Source organism: Osmerus eperlanus, chromosome 19 (assembly GCF_963692335.1).
Source record: "Osmerus eperlanus chromosome 19, fOsmEpe2.1, whole genome shotgun sequence".
NCBI classification, from domain to species: Eukaryota; Metazoa; Chordata; class Actinopteri; order Osmeriformes; family Osmeridae; genus Osmerus; species Osmerus eperlanus.
Window position 1 is genome coordinate 11,312,188 of NC_085036.1, and position 16,856 is coordinate 11,329,043.

Below are 16,856 nucleotides of genomic sequence, written 5' to 3' on the forward strand. Positions count from 1 at the left end.
ATTTCTACATACAGAGACAGTCACTTATATGTGATTTTGTCATGTTTGTACTAAGCTCACAGGTGACAGGCCATTAGAGAACCCCCAGGGTCTGTCCTTTACAATGGGACGGGAGAGATTAATCTCATCCCAGCTGCCAGCGTGATCTCAGTCAATCAAAAGAGCGCTTATAGCATCTTAATCCCAGATCATCGCCTTTCCTAAAAGCCAGTGCCGTCCAGGGTCCACAGGGTATAGAAATAGCCCATACTGCAACCATAGCAGCTAGGCTACCAGATGTACTAAGGGGAAAACAGATGAGAATAGACCTACTGTTAAAACCACTCAGACAACTGAATGGATACTTGGGCAGTCAATGAGATTTACAGACAGGCAGGATTGTACTGTATTGCACGCCGGTTCATTCATTCACTGATTCTGTCAGAAAGTCTGTGTCACCAGCTGTTATCAAATAGGTCTCAATGTGTAGCAAAAGCATTTCAGTGCGGCCCTGGAGGAGGAGGGGCCGGGACGCGCAGAGGAGGCCGACTCGCCCATGGAGAGCAGCCGGGCGGGCGAGGAAGACGAGGAGGAGGAGGAAGAGGAGAGGGGTTTTTCTGTGACATCCGCATGGTTATTATCTTTTATTATACAACATTTACAATATTGTTTCTCTTACAATAGGATGAACATGGTCTTCTTTTTATCGACTCAGTGGTTGCGGATAGAGCCAAATGCCGAATGATAAATGTTCAGTTTACGATTTTCTGATTGATATCAGCAATTTCTTGATATCACCATTTTATGAGTTCCAAGCAACATCGAGTTGTGAGCGTTTTCAGTGCTGTATATCTTCATCTTTCTGTCTCATCAATCCATGTTTAGGGTTACTTATAGAAGGAGAGATTGCACAGGTACGTATGGTGAGATGGTGTGACAGCATCCATGTGTTGAATTCTCCCATAGAGGAGAGGTGTGTTGTAAAGTGGCAAAGGACAGTGTGAAAAAAGAGGCTTGTCTCGTTGCCAAAACATCAGCCCAGCCCATGCCAACAACATTGTCAGTGGGCCCGTTAATGAGGCATACTGAGGCTGCATGTCTATCTCCCTCCAGCACCCAATGACACAAATGTAAATTGTTAAAATGTCTCTGTCATTGACGAGTAGGACTGCCTGAATTGATCTTTAGATCAATTGATCTATTTATCATATCAGTGTCTGAGTATAGACACATTAGATCCAAATCTACGATGGTTATCAATTGTTGATCGCACAGTGATGATGATGAGATATATTTAAAGGGGTTGACTTCTACAGTCTTCCATTCCTCTCTTATTTTTCCTTCATCCGGGCCTTCCGTTAATCTGGGCAGATGTAAGCTGGTAGGGCTGCAACACAAATCCCCTTCTGTCCCTCATCTGAGAGAGAGATAAAGAGGGGATGCAGATTGCTGTCTCTCATCTTCATCAAAACAAGCATGCATCCGTCTCTCCTCTTTTTACTGTGACTGGATGAAGTGTGTGTCACTTTAAAGTTTTGATACGGCTTCATTCTAGATTAAGACTTCAGAAAAGAGCAATCAGAACTTGTTGATGTTTTACAGGTGTTTTGGATCAGAGGGACTAGATACGTTTTTCAGTTATTTCTTTTTTTACTCTGAAATGTGAAATATCTCGACCTGTGGAGAGTGGAGAGAGCAATACTGGATGGTGCTAGAAGCATCCTTGTTTATACCTTGATTTGCATATTGAGTTTAATACTTTTTCCTTTTTAACAACAATGCAGTAAGAAAAATTAAGGCAAGAAGTAGAAGTTAAGGACCTCTCTTCCAATATCACACTGGTAAACAGACACAACCATCATGTTTGGAGGTCGCGGTGGAGGCAAGGGAGGCAAGTTCTCAGTGGAGGACCTGTATGGCATCAGCAAGAAGCCCAAGGCTGCCGGGGGCACAGCTCCCAAGGCTGGAGCCCGGGGATCTAGGAGTCAGGCTCAGAGGAACGAATCACAGGACCTGGCCAGCCAGATTCTGGAAGCAGCCCATCAGCTGATGGAGCGCCGCAGACTGGAGCTGTACCTCAGAGAGTGTGGCCTCTCCCTGACTGACTGTGAGGCCGAGCGCACGGCCATGGTGTACAGGTGAGAGGGAGAGATAACGAGAGGAAGAAAGAGAGAGAGGTGATAGGGAGATAGACCACACATTCTCATTCTCTGTGTTGATTTATTGATTGCTTATTTCATGTGAAAGACACAAAGAGAAGATTGGATTATATGCTTACGAGAGAGAGGGAGTAGGTTATGGGTTGAGATAAATCAAATGTCTGGATTTGGGAGAGAATGAGGGAGGCACAGTCTGCCCTCATCACCAAACCATCTGGGAATAATACACTCTCAAACTGCTGTTTGAATCGCAGCTATGACAAAAAAGTACTGGTAGTTCTTTTCACTGTCCAATTACACTTGTATGTTTATTTTACTCTCAGGAAAGGATGGAGGGGAATGTACCAGGATGCTGACGTGTTTTATGAGACATATTTCACCAGTGACAATGACATATGTTCTGTTTCCTAAAAGAGACACCTTGCAGTTCCCCTGTTCCCCCACTAGGGATCAACACAATGTCCAGTATCACAACATACCTTGACAGAGAATCACAAATGGAGCTATTGCATTGTTGTGATTGTAGCGCAGTGAAAGAAAAGCCTTTTTATTCCTTTAGTCTGACTGACCGGGTCAGTGTTCACAAGATGTCAAATGTCACATCCCTTGACAGTTATCCATCTTTATTGTTTCATGACTAACATCCCACTATTCCTTTAGGACCTTTTATGGAAGTTTGACTTAAGGTTAAGGTTGGGGTCAAAGGTTATGGTTACGGTGCTTGATGTTACGAACAGAGGGTGAAGGTTTTAGCAAATAAGGGCATTAATCTTACGATCAGAGCTGTGAGCTATTGTGAGTATTTCGGTACATACAGCTAGAGGGGATCTGACCATGGTGCTGAAATTCAGCCAGCTGGGCCCCCTGTCTTAAGTTGGTTTGACAGAGCCAGCTCAAATGAAGATGTGTGTCCAATAAATCTCTTACGAATGCCACTTTCTGGTCCAATCCATTCACATTGTAGTCACTATTTTAGTAGACTAAAACCTTAAGGATAAAATCAATCCTCAGGATCCTCCTGAACATTCTCTCTGGTGAAGAATGGCCTTCTAGCTGAGCAGGTGTCACTGCTTGCCTTGGATGTTGCATCTCTTCTCTGTATTGTCTCACTCCACACTCGCACAAATGCTCACTGATTGGCTTGTGCATCCAAGGTAACTCATTGTGATTGGTTCACACCTGTGTCCGTGCACCTGCACCCATTGACATTTGGAACCGTTTTGTAGTCAACACATATAAATTGTGAGTTATTTCTCATGATACAATAGCAAATGTGGATAAAGTATTGCTTGTCATATCTGTGGATGGACTGCTCCTGATTTGACATTAGTGACCCTCCTGCATGATCAAATCTGCTAAATGTCATTATATTTCAGTGAGACCATATTCAACCATGGGGATGTCATGTGAAAACAGGTTATATTCTACAAGACCTGCTTGACGGGGTTCCTTCCGAGGTTTGGTTGGCATACTGTACCTCACGCCCCACCGTCGTCCCTCTGTCAGGTCTCCTGGGAAACCGCTGCTCCCTCTCCACTCTCATTCATGTTTCCCCTGCATGCCAGCAACTGCATAATACCGTACCACTCCCTCGCAGTCTGTGTTAATCAAGAGATTGCTCGACTTGCGTGCTTTATTGCTATGAGGAAGCAAGTGTTTATACAGAGAAGGCAATAGGGATATGGTGGAGAGACCAGAGACGAGAAATGAATTGCAGGATAATTAATATGAAACGGTCTGCAGTTTTGGGTTTTTTATTCAAAAATGTGTGGTTGTTATGGTGTATTGAAAAAACGGGTGGCTTTGTGGTTTCTGATCTTCCTCGGCTGTAGCACCCTGTGTTGGATATAAATCCGTCAGTGCAAATCGATCGAATTTTTTGGGGGAGGCGTGCCAATGTAACCAGCTATAGTGGGGATTTAGTCATTTCTAATATGGTATTGGATTATTCTTCTCTATCCTGATATGCAAATGGAGCGTTTTAGCATGCGATAGGTAGTCTGTGGTAGGGTATAGCCTATCCCCTCATTCTCTCCCCACAACGCGTGAGAGAGAGAGAGAGAGAGAGAGAGAGAGAGAGAGAGAGAGAGAGAGAGAGAGAGAGAGAGAGAGAGAGAGAGAGAGAGAGAGAGAGAGATGCGCCTCTTGCAATCATCGACTTTGCGTGTCGTGATAAACATTTTTGGACCCACCGAGAGGAGAACTGATGTTTGTAATTTTTATTCAACAGAGCTTTGGTATCATCAGCAGTTTTAATTAAGCTGTCTGGAAAAATACATCGAATGTTATGATTAGGCAAGGAATTAGCCAGCACTAAATGTATTCGCTGATCGTTTTGTGAATTAATTAAGCTATAGCATTTTCTGGATCCTTTTACAGAAGTGAAATATGTTGCCACATGGGTAACCAACCGATATTATCAGCATTTATTCTAGTTCGGCTGCATTATTCTTCAAAGTAGGCTAAATGAGATAGCCCTACACATTGGTGCTGCTGATGTGAGACTGGACACTGTGTTAGATAGGGAACATTTTATGAATGTATGAGGAATCTACGTTTGCCGGGTGTTGAATTCCGTGAGTCGATTAGTGAGTGTGCGAATTCTCACATTTGTATTCGTTGTACTTGCGACGCAATATGCCAGGCGAGGCCAGGTGCGAGGAAGCCTGTAGCTACGATTGTGCCGTTGTTGCGGCACACTCTTGGTCTCTAGCTGGACTCGAGACCGACAGAACTAACCTCAGTTTATAGCTGAAAAGAAGAAATCCAGCTGGTGAAAGCTTTTTACCACCCCACCCATAAGCTTACAGAAAGCATTACCGTCTCTTACACAGTATTTTCGTGCATCTCTGCGAGATAAAGCCAGACCGGCGGATTGCATCCGTTAACAGTTTCAAGTGAGGAATCTGTTGCGCTCTTCCTGCTGTGTAGTGTCCGGCTGAAGCTACTAAATCCCCGCGGAGCTGCGCCCAGTAGCATCCTGCTGAAAATCCCCATCAACTCCCCGCAGATGACTGTAGGAATGTCCCAAAGAGGGAGCGTCTTGTGAGTATTCAAACTCCTAGTCTTTGTCTGGCTTCATCACTAGACCGGAGTCAGACCAGACGCTGACTCTGCGTGAGCCAGGTTAAGGCCTGGATTGTTGCCCGGCACCCTCAACTTCTGCCAGAAAACACAAGCCTGCCCGCTTTGATACTTTACCTGGAAGGCCTTGCTCCTCAACTACAACCACAGACAGGACAGGGACCAACCAAACTTCTTTTAAATCCCTCTAGCTTTTTGCAGACCAATTCGCATTTTTGCATCCGAGTCTAAATAGCATCTCAAAGAGCCTCTAGAGACAATCGTCAGGATGCAGGTGTCTTTTGCCTGCACTGAGCACAACCTGAAGAGCCGCAGCGAGGATCGACTCTGCGGCCTTCGCACTGCCCCACCACCAGGGGGAGGCAGTGGGGGAGGAGGAGGTGGAGGAGGGAGCGGCCAGGGGGGCAATGGCAACTACATCCCCCAGGGCTCATCCAAGCCCAGGGACGTGTCAGGGTCGCGCCCGGCCCCTCAGGGCCATGCCCACATGAAGGAGGCCATTGGACGCCACAGCAGTATGAAATACAGGTGAGCAAGCGAGGGTCCAGACCCCCGTTCAGGGCGGTTGGGGGTGGAGGCTGGGCTTCAACGACACCCTAACTGAGGCAGTTCACATTGGCACAATGGTATCCGATTGCATGAGAGGACTTGAATAGGTTCTCGTGTGGTGGCAGTATAAAAGCTGGTGGCAGGTTGACCCGCTAGTGAGTGATAGATTATCACGATGAACAAGCGAGACAAATCGTCTCCCTGGAACACGCAGCTCCTGTTACCCGGGAGCACCTCATCTCTCCAGGAGAGGCTTCTCTCTCTACTCTGGACACAGGCCAGCCTGGCCCCGTTTCATTGAATTTCAATCAAACTCTTGAGTTGTGATAGCAGAGTAGTGTCCTTGTCGTGAACAGGGTGTTTTTTTTTCTTCTTCTTTTTTCTTTTTTTTACAACGTTGTAAGTGGCAGAGAAAGCTTGGTGTATTTTATGTTGCACCAAATTTATATTGCCTGTCGTGGAGATCACATTTTAGATTCAGCTTGACTGGGACTATACTGTAATATTGATTGAGCTGTTTTATAGTCATATGTTGGAATCAATCATGAATTTAAATTTAAAGATACTGAAAGGAGAATAATAGGAGAATAACTGAATTGATTTGTCTTTTATAAGAATGGATCCAACGTCAGAGAAGTTTCTAAACCGACCCAGTGTGTGTTATCCTGACTGGAGGAAGAAAATGCCCCATAGCTCAATCCTGACACCATTATCCTCACTCAATTAAGTTTTCGTTTTAAAAGGCTGTTTAAATAGAGAATAGGCACAGAAGGAAATGGGGCTGTCACAATGCAGTGTTCTTTTTTGTTATGCGCACATTCATTTAATTGGATTGAGGATTTATAACCTGGTTACTGTTTTGTCTTCATTGGATTTGTCTTCAATCAAGGAGGCTGTATGGAATATGGCCAGTGGTAACACCCAGCGCATCTTTAGTGTATCTCTTATTTCAGGAGCAGCAGGCAGCTCTGTGCCTTATGAGTGCCCCCTTACCCCCCCCCCCCCCCCCCCCCCCACACACACACACACACACACACGCACACACACGCACACACACACGCACACACACACGCACGCACACACACACACACTTTTTCCTGGGGCGTCGGCACCACAGTGAATTTTACAGGCCTGTGGATGACAGACCGCTCTGCTCTTGTTACTTTCTTTATTTGAATTAGGAGACCCATAATCATTTTGTCTTTGCAATTGTGACTCACTTATCAAAAATGAAAGTCGTTTTTTTTTTTTTACCCCTATCTGTTTCAGTTTGAAGATGCAACTAAAATAACATTGTGATAATTAATAATTTCATCCGGTCACAGTTGAAAGTGAAAATCTGTCTCCTTTACTAGTTGACAAGCTACAGAACATGACGTTTGAGTAGAAATGTTTGAACCCTTTCCCTCTCAAAATATAATGTTAATGCACGACTAAACTGGTGCTCCTCTCGGTTTAGCACAGTCATGTCTCATGTCTGAGCAGGGATGTCCTCTGATGCGTGGTTGGGGGAGCAGGTAGTGATGGTCCTGGCTGTGTCTGGGGCCGCAGGTAGTGATGGTCCTGGCTGTGTCTGGGGGAGCAGGTAGTGATGGTCCTGGCTGTGTCTGGGGGAGCAGGTAGTGATGGTCCTGGCTGTGTCTGGAGGAGCAGGTAGTGATGGTCCTGGCTGTGTCTGGGGGAGCAGGTAGTGATGGTCCTGGCTGTGTCTGGGGGAGCAGGTAGTGATGGTCCTGGCTGTGTCTGGAGGAGCAGGTAGTGATGGTCCTGGCTGTGTCTGGAGGAGCAGGTAGTGATGGTCCTGGCTGTGTCTGGGGGAGCAGGTAGTGATGGTCCTGGCTGTGTCTGGGGGAGCAGGTAGTGATGGTCCTGGCTGTGTCTGGAGGAGCAGGCAGTGATGGTCCTGGCTGTGGCAGACATGCTCCTGTGACGTCTGCAGTGTGAACCCCGTTCACATGCCCTTCACCCTGTGGGACCCGTGGGTGGGAGATGTGCTGGTTGATGAGTCAACTCCCCCTATCTTGCCTTCCTCCTTCTCTGCATGTTCCCTAATTGCCCATGCTAAGTCATTAGTCTGGGCATTCATTAGACTGAGGGGGGCTCTTCTCCAGCAGGCCACTGACCCCCTCGCCCCCTCCAGCCCCCCTCCCCTCCAGTCCCCCCCCCACTTACCACCCAACCCTCCCCCCCTCACCACCCTCCCTCCCTCCCCCTTCAACGCTCCTATGAACCATCAACTCCCACACTCAGTCTGCCTCAGTCCTACTCCACCCCAAGTCAGCTCTCTCCCTGTCTGCCTCTCCGTTTTTACATTCCTGCCTCTCTCTGTGTCTGTGTCTCTCACTCTCTCCATCGGTCTGTCTCTCTGTCTTACTCTCTTTCTCATCATTGTGTTATCTGTCTCTTTCCATCGGTCTCTACCCCTCCCTTCATCAGTTTTTCTCCCTCTCTGTCTTTCTCTCTGATACACCCTCTTACTTTCCCCTTTTCTCTGTCAACACTTGCGGTGCACTGCAGCATTCTCTACACGCTAGCTTTAACTAGCTGTTTCGTTCATAGAAGCGGATATTTGGCAGTGTAATATACTGTAGGTTTCACGTGGTTTTAAAACATATTCATTGTCAATTGTTCAATTCTTGCCACAGTGTGTATACCTCTGAAGAGGGTCTGTGGACTGATTCTCTCAAATGTATGTTAATCTTCCTGTCCCAAAGTAACACTCCAACTAGTGATCTCTCCTGGGGGTTTCCTATCCTGTATCTAAGTCCTGCTGAGATTAAGAATGATTAAAAAGCCTTGTTGCTGCAGTCAGTCATTCTGTCAGAGAAAAGCAATGTTCATCCAAACCATCATTGAGGATAGTCTACGATTAAAAGGCACTTATTCGTAAAGTGGGGAATGGGGTTACTAATGAGGTTATGGGTGTTACCAGATGACGCACATAATTGCAGAGCAAAAGAGAGAACGAGTGCGTGTGCCTGTGTCTGTCACTGTGTTGGCACAGCTGCATCTCTGAAAACGCATCACCCCAAGGAGCTGAACGTACGTAACCATCTGTAGATATGTTTCCTACGAGTGTCTCAGGTGAAATCTAATTGCGTACGTCAGCAAAGACTACAGTGCTGACTGCGAGGTGAAACAGAACGGCCGAGTGTGCATTGTGTCTGTGCTCCTGTGCTGGTGTGTGGAGCGGACGAGCCCCTAAAATCACCTCGCCGGCGCTTATATGATTTATAGGAAGAGACAAAGTAGAGGAATAAGAACACAGGAGGCCATACGTGCTGTGTGAGGAGAAAGGGCTTCTACGTGTGCATGAGTATGTATTAATGCACGCATGCATGCATGCATGACTGTATGCAGATCTGTGTGCATTCGAAAGCAACGTTCCTATCGAGCGTGAACGCCAGCAGACCAGCCGACCGACCAGCTCCCGTGTCCTATGAGCATTCGTGTCAGGTCTGTGTTATCTGTGGGTGTGCGTGTGAATGTGTATGGGTATGTGTGTGTACCTGTGTGTATGTGTGAGTTTCTGATCCCCCCAGAATCACAGATAACAGCGCTGCGGACTGCAGCACTGCAGAGTGAGGGGGGGGGGGGGGGGGGGGGGGGGGTGGAGGGGGTGAGGGGGGGGGGCAGTTGTCACACATAGCAACAGTGACACTCAATCTCAGTTATGTAGTACCAAAAGGAAGTGTATGACACACTGTATATAAACTACAACCCTGCTTTTACACTGTATCTTCACAACCTCTCACCAGTCTGTGTCTTCCCATTTAGGAAGATTCCGAACAGTTCAGTTTCTAAATATCACTCCTCAAAGTGACATGAGGCCACTGTTTACGCTACACAGTCCGCAGCTTAGGTGTATAGGAAGCAATTAATCGAATATACTGTAAGGCGAGTATCTTTCTGTTCAGCCTTTTACACGTGCCTAATCAATTACCCATGCACTTTGTTGAAACCAAATGAACACACGCATTTCGCATCACCTGACTAATTCGCACATTTGCACGGCAAACACATGGAGAGTAGCACACATATGCACAAATCTAAAAATAGCTCTGGCCAGGCAATGAAAATAGAGCAGGGGGAAAATAAAGCTGAGCTCGTCCGCCCCGATCTAAACGCTCTGACAGTCTGTCTCTTTCCATTGGGCTATTTGTGGCGGACACAGGCAGGCAGAGGGGCGAGGCGCTGGAGATGAAAAGACGACGAAGCGATGAGTTCCGCTGCAGTTCGGCTGGCTCCCCAGCTGGCTCCCGGTCTAATTAGGATGGAGCAGAGCGCGTGGAGGAGGAGAGCAGGCATGAAGCCCACAGAATCTCCTGCTAAACAGACCCCATGGTCGGAGAGAGTCCTCTCTGCCTGCTCTCTGTTCCAGCTCAGCTGCCCTGCAGTGGGTACATGCTCGGATGTGGCATGCCCATGCAATTAAGGACTGAATATGGATAAGCAGTTAAACCACCCACCCCCCCCCTCATCTCATTGCTTATTATACAGTACATGTCAACCATGTTGTAGGGCACAATGCCCTCCAGTTGTCCGAGGGACGGCGTATTACTCTGAACTGTGATGTAAGAAAAGTAAAAGGTCAACATGTTTAACAGTGGCTGGGCACTCTGTTGTTACGGATGATTTTATCAGGGCCAGAACAAAATCCACTTAGCAAGATTGCACAGTGGGTGAAAATGCTGGTCCTCATCGTAGCTGGTATTAGTGTGTCATAGCCACACATACTGAAACATAATGTACAGCTGTTGACATTGACCTTAGCTATAAGGGATACTGGATAGTCAATCCTGTGCCGACAAATTGGATACTCCAAACTGCAGAAAGTGCAGTTTGGAGTTTTTAGAGAAGGTATAGTCATGTCCATATTAATGTGTTCCTCCTTGAACCCTTCTTTGTTTCCCCCCGCCTCCGTCTCTCTCTCTTTCTGTCTCTCTCTCTCCGTCTCTCTTTTTCTGTCTCTCTCCGTCTCTCTCTCTCTCTTGCTCGCTCGCTCTCTCTCAGAAACCTTGGGAAGTCGGGGCTGCGTGTGTCTTGCTTGGGGCTGGGTGAGTAAAGCTGGTTCCCAAACTCCGCCATAAACATCTTTGAAAAATGTATCAGGCACACAGAACAGCTCAACAGGACTCATTGTCGATCTGTCTGTGTCCATTTGTCTGCCTGCAGGCACCTGGGTGACATTTGGATCCCAGATCTCAGACGAGGTGAGGGCCCAGATGTTTCCATGTCCTTCTCTCTCTCTCTCCCTCTCGCTCTCTCTTCCATTATTTCTGTCTGTCTCTCCGCCCCCCCCCCCCCCCCTTTCAATCCTCCTTCTTGCTTTTCTCCCTTTTTCTTTGTCTCTCAGTAGCTATCTCTCTTGTCCCCATAGACGGCTGAAAACCTGATGACCATCGCCTATGAGAACGGTGTGAACCTCTTTGACACGGCGGAGGTGTACGCCTCGGGCAGGTCAGCTCCTGCACACATCCCCCCTTTTCTGATCGATACCGCTCTTTCATCTCCCCTCTCTCTATCTCGCCCTCACCCTTTCTCTCTGACGCCATTCATTACCTATCTCTCTCTGTCCACAATCTCTCCACACGTGTTGTTGTTTGTGCGTCACTGTTTATCCGGAACGTTGTCTTTCCCCTCTCCACAGGGCCGAGATCACCTTGGGTGACATCATCAAGAAAAAAGGATGGAGGTGATATTACTCATGTGTCTAATGTGACTCAAGCGCATACGAACAGTTGTCTGTCTGACCGCGTCAGATCAAAGCTTTTTAATGTTGTTCATAAGCACAATCTGCACAGTGACATATGGGGCCTCTTGTTCACATGCAGTTCAGTTCATAACCTCTGTGGATAACAGCATGTTTCAGATGCGGTGTCTGAGGACGTATGACCCCCCCCTCTAACCCCTCTCCTCTCGTGTTTGGCAGACGCTCCAGTTATGTGGTCACTACGAAGATCTACTGGGGTGGCCAGTAAGTAAGACGCCAGAAATAACATCCAATTTTCTGTCATTGTTCTGGCCTTTGTCAGACAAAGTATTGTTGGGATTGTTCCAATGATTATGTACTTTGTCACCCCCACAGGGCAGAAACGGAGAGAGGGCTGTCTAGAAAACACATCATCGAAGGTACAGAAGAATGATCTCGCAGGACATTATGTGATTGGAATGGGTACGGGGGGGGGGGGGGGGGTTTACGTGATTCATGACGATGAATATAAACTATCTCTGATGCAGGCCTGAGAGGATCCTTGTCCAGACTCCAGCTAGATTATGTGGATATTGTCTTTGCCAACCGTAATGATGTCAACAGCCCCATGGAAGGTCAGTTACTCTTTATCAGCACTATAAGATGCATGGTTGATGTTTCTGAATGCTTCTGAATCTGTGTTGGTATGATCCCTCCTGTTATAGTTAGATGTCTGTCAAACAGCACCACACAGCCTGGCTAGTCCACTATTAGTCAGCTCAGTTTCCTTAAAAAGCTCTGAGAATGAGCATTGTTTATATATTTGGTTGAACTACCGTAGCCTCTATAGTGCATGAGTGCCCTCTACAGAGATTCATGGCCTTTAACGTCATACGTATGTTTGTTTGCAGAGATCGTCCGGGCCATGACCTTCGTAATAAACCAGGGAATGGCCATGTACTGGGGAACCTCTCGTTGGAGCGGCATGGAGATCATGGCAAGTTCCTCCCCGTCTCTCTCTCTTTTTGGCACACCTTCTGCCCATGAGGTCATATTAACACCTGCTCTCGTCTCCTGATGACATAAGGCCCAGCGAGCGGTAGTGGGGGATGCCCACACTAATGGCGTTGTTCCCTCTCCCTGCCCCTAGGAAGCGTACTCTGTGGCGCGCCAGTTCAACCTGATTCCACCCGTGTGCGAGCAGGCAGAGTACCACTACTTTCAGAGGGACAAGGTGGAGGTGCAGCTTCCTGAGTTATACCACAAGATAGGTCAGTCACAGTACCACATGACCGGCGTCATCGTTGACTGTCCAGCCCGAAGCAGTAAACATGTACTCTCTCTCTCCAGTCCTGTGAAGTCACTTATCACATGAGGATCTCTCATGTCAGGCCCTGCTTAGATAACCCGAGAGTGGAGGGACGGAATAGAATCCCGCCCGGAGATGTTTTATTAAGTTTAATATGACTCACACGTTACGTTTTTTTTTCTCGGACTAAAACATGACGTCTTTTTTCACAACGGCCTCTCTTTTTGTTTCAGGCGTCGGGGCAATGACCTGGTCTCCCCTTGCATGTGGGCTGATCACGGGGAAATACAGTGAAGGTGTGCCTGACTGCTCACGGGCATCCATGAAGGTGAATTCTGTCATGAGGGCAGAGGAAAAGGGTGGGGGAAGAATTCTGTGGGTTGGAAACACTGTCTTTTAAAACCTGTGTTTTCTGCCCATTGCGTTTCTGTGACGGACTCAGTTCCATCATTAGTGTGTGTGTGATCTCCCCTGAAGGGCTACCAGTGGCTGAAGGAGCGAGTGAACAGTGAGGACGGTCGCAGACAGCTGGCCAAGATCAAGGAGCTTCATCTGCTGGCTGACAGACTGGGCTGCACTGCTGCCCAGTTAGCCATAGGTACGATTCTGTGTGTGTGTGTGCATGCGTTCACGTGTGTGTGTGTGTGTGTGTGTGCATCCGTGTGTGCACTCCTGCCCGTGTGTATTGTACACTTCCAGTTATCAACACTTCTCCACACTAACGATTTTTATGTTGGTATTTTCGATCCAAGCCCAGTTCTGTGTGTTCGTCTCTAAGCGTCCGTGTGTGCTGCTCTCTCTCTGCTTGTCCTCCAGCGTGGTGTCTGCGCAGTGAGGGAGTCAGCTCGGTACTGCTGGGAGTTTCCAACACTGAGCAGCTGGTGGAGAACTTGGGTGCCCTCAGGGTAATGACGCACCCCTGAACTGAACATCGCTCTGACTTCACTCTGCATTGCATGCTCCTCAACCACAGCTCATACAAACTACTAAGTCAAATGTCCTATAGTCAACCGTGAAAAATCCCCATCATTTTTTGTATTTTTATTATTATTAAACTGTCACTTTTTCATAGTAACTGTTAAGTTGTTACACAATAGACAAAGTAGCACTGAAGCATGCCAAGCACCTCTGTGCCCTCTGACTGACAGACTGCTCCACCCTCTCCAGGTCCTGTCCCAGATGACCCCTCAGACTGTCACAGAGATCGATGCGCTCCTCGGAAACAAGCCCCACTCGAAGAAAGAGTCACGGGCATGAAGAAACAAAAGAACAAACAGCGAGATTAAGTCAGGGGAAGATGAGGAAAGGAGACGAGGACACAGGGGAAGGAGGCGTTTAGCCCTCCTGTATACTCAACGACTTGCATGTCCTCCCCGCAACATCGTGCTTCCAGTTCATGCGCGTTTCCATTCTGCGCATTACATTGTATCATGTATGAAACAAAAAAAAAGGAAACCTTTCAATGTGCAAAAACAAAGGTTAGGTTCTTATATATTACACATTAACAAGTCTTCACTGACTGATCACTGCTATGAAGAGGGCGTGGCCATCAGGTTTCTGTCTTCCCAAGTGACCAATGAGACAGCTGGAGAAGGCGAGAGTTGATGGGGGAAATATGGAGGGCCTGTAGTTGTCTGGAGGACTGCTCAGTTGCCTAAGCAAACGGGACCTTTCTTTACCAAGAATGACGTTTCTTTTCTAGAAGACCGAGGCCCTCTCACTTGACTGTAACTGAGGCTGCTGTAGTACACACTGTCCCTGCAGCGGCCTGTTACTGTAGTCTCTCTGAGGTTAGGTACCCAGCAGAGAGCCAAAGGTTAGCGCACGTGTGTGGCCTGTCATTTCCCCTTCGTGTGCATGTGACTGGCCTGCCAATCTGTGTGCTTTAACAGCAGTCTTCCTTTGCCTCCTCGCTGTGTAAACTGTGCGCATGTCCCTTTAAGAAAGAAACAGCCCTTTCAGGGCGTCAATGTGGCATGGCTTTTGTGGTTTGTGTAGATTTGCTGTGCCCCTGTAAGCGGTCTCATTGCACTAAATGGACAAGCAGGCTGATCTAGGGTGCGCGTTGCTGGGTGCTTTAGTGTCACTGACTGCCTACAGCACACTGCCAGTGTCCAACTCCATTAGCCTATGTATTATCCTATATTCTATATCATACAATTTTGGCGTTAATGACAATGAAAATCAAGGCTTCTCCTTGTTCTCTTGGAAGAGCTGTTTATTTCCCTCTAAGAGTATAGACGGAGTGGAATGATGAAAATATGTTTTCACCCCAATGACAGACAGTGGGTAGAACAATGTATGGTGTTTTGTGATGCTAGGTTTTTAGCGAAACCATATAATATGTCATTCATCATTTTCCGTACTTAGAAAACATTATTCTGTGGCAAAACGGATATGTTCAACCCATCTAGCCTGTGGATTCTACTGTAGGAAGAGTTAAAAGAGTATTAAGGACTCTTCTAGAGTTTTCTCTGAGTAGAACGTAGCATTAGAGAAATGCAGGGTCACTGCACACACTGTCAGTCAATGAAACCGACTCACATGTTAATCGTTAATCCAAAAGAGTATTTCTATCTTTCCTAAAAGATGCAACAAATGCACAGGATAAAAGGGTAATCAGGATTTAGACTGGTGGAATGAAATCCTGTTTTTGGAGTCATGGTTGTTGAGTTTGAGATTATGAAATTCAACATACTTTGTGGCACAGGTCACAATGGTAAGATTAAGTGTGAGGCAGATTTATTTATTTATTTAGTCTTCTATTGAGCAGCCTGGACACATACAGTAGCTGTGTAGCTCTTTATTTTTTAGAAATTGTTGTTTTTCTTTTCCATATGGAAAAAATATATTACTGCCTCTTGGTTTTATTTTGATCTATGTCATGTTAACTTTGTCATGTTTCAAGAGCCTCTTATTTTTATCTCCTGTAGGTTTTCTGGAAGTGAGTTCTTTCATGAGTACCTGTGAATTTGAATAGAGGAAGATTCGTCCCATTATTGTTATTTCCCATATTGATGAGAGCAACCAAGTGTGTACTGTGTTTTTTGATACAGTTAAATGTTATTAATGTTAATATTAATTTGCATATGTAAATACTCTACTGTTCTTCAGTGGATTATGAAAAATGTTGACTTCATGTTTGATTCATGTGGAAAGATTCTTATATTAACTGATCCAATAATATTGACGCATCTATGTTAATGTGATATGACTGACAGGATCATAGTTGACAAATGCCCATGTATATAAATACTTCAATCACTCCTGAAGACTGTAACTTTGCCTGCATAACTTATATTTTATTGTCTTGAAACAAAAATGAAAAAAGAGAGAAAGAAGCCTTGTACTGAATGTATCATGCTTGCCCTTAAAATACCAGAGAAAACTAACTTACTTTAACTCCCATGTCTTTTGTAGATGTTTTTTATAAGCAGGTCACACAGGCCAAGCTGAAATATTTAATATAGATATACAAATACACGTGCACACACACACACACACTCCCACCACACATGGACTCATAGCTACTTTGAGTATTGCAAGATACAGGCGCGGTCATAGGTGCAGACCGTTTTTCCAGGTTTGCGGATAACATTTACATTGCTATATTAAGAATACATTGTGAGTGTGTTTTCAATCATGACCAGTGACCACAACCCTTCCTCTGTATTCCTCCTGGGCACTTACTTTACATGAAATGAGCTGTTGAGTCAGCCTGTCCTTTCTGTCTTACACCCACTATGTGCTTTACGTGTTTGCCCACTACATTTCTACTGTCTATCAGCAGTGTCTGTCACCTCCTCATGCAGAACTGACTGTGCCCTTCTGCTTTCCTACCATGTTGAAGTAAACACACAGAGACAGCTGGAGGTCTGACCTTTACGGAGAGAGAGAGAGAGAGAGAGAGAGAGAGAGAGAGAGAGAGAGAGAGAGAGAGAGAGAGGCAGAGCAGAAGTAGGAATGTATTAATGCTGCAGCACAGATATGACTTGCACACTAACATTTCAATGTGTGACAGCCTGCTAGGTCATAATCAACGGTGGTTTTAGAGTCGAGATCATAAAAGAGCACACATGCATTT

General features: G+C 46.3%; 1 protein-coding gene across 3 annotated transcripts; it reads left to right on the forward strand.

The window, feature by feature from the left end:
• Positions 1-1,724: 1,724 nt before the first annotated feature.
• LOC134039374 (voltage-gated potassium channel subunit beta-3) lies at positions 1,725-16,168 on the forward strand. Of its 3 annotated transcripts, none has more exons than XM_062485201.1 (14): positions 1,725-2,117; positions 10,785-10,828; positions 10,947-10,984; positions 11,152-11,231; positions 11,422-11,466; positions 11,704-11,748; positions 11,860-11,903; positions 12,012-12,098; positions 12,375-12,464; positions 12,618-12,734; positions 13,006-13,100; positions 13,250-13,370; positions 13,589-13,677; positions 13,940-16,168. In XM_062485201.1, exons 1-14 carry the CDS (start codon positions 1,840-1,842, stop codon positions 14,027-14,029), a joined length of 1,263 nt encoding a protein of 420 aa, XP_062341185.1. In that variant the 5' UTR covers positions 1,725-1,839; the 3' UTR covers positions 14,030-16,168. The 3 variants fall into 3 exon arrangements, with proteins under 3 accessions (XP_062341185.1, XP_062341182.1, XP_062341183.1); XM_062485198.1 differs by lacking the exon at positions 1,725-2,117 and adding an exon at positions 4,241-5,750; XM_062485199.1 differs by lacking the exon at positions 1,725-2,117 and adding an exon at positions 9,105-9,227.
• Positions 16,169-16,856: the final 688 nt, after the last annotated feature.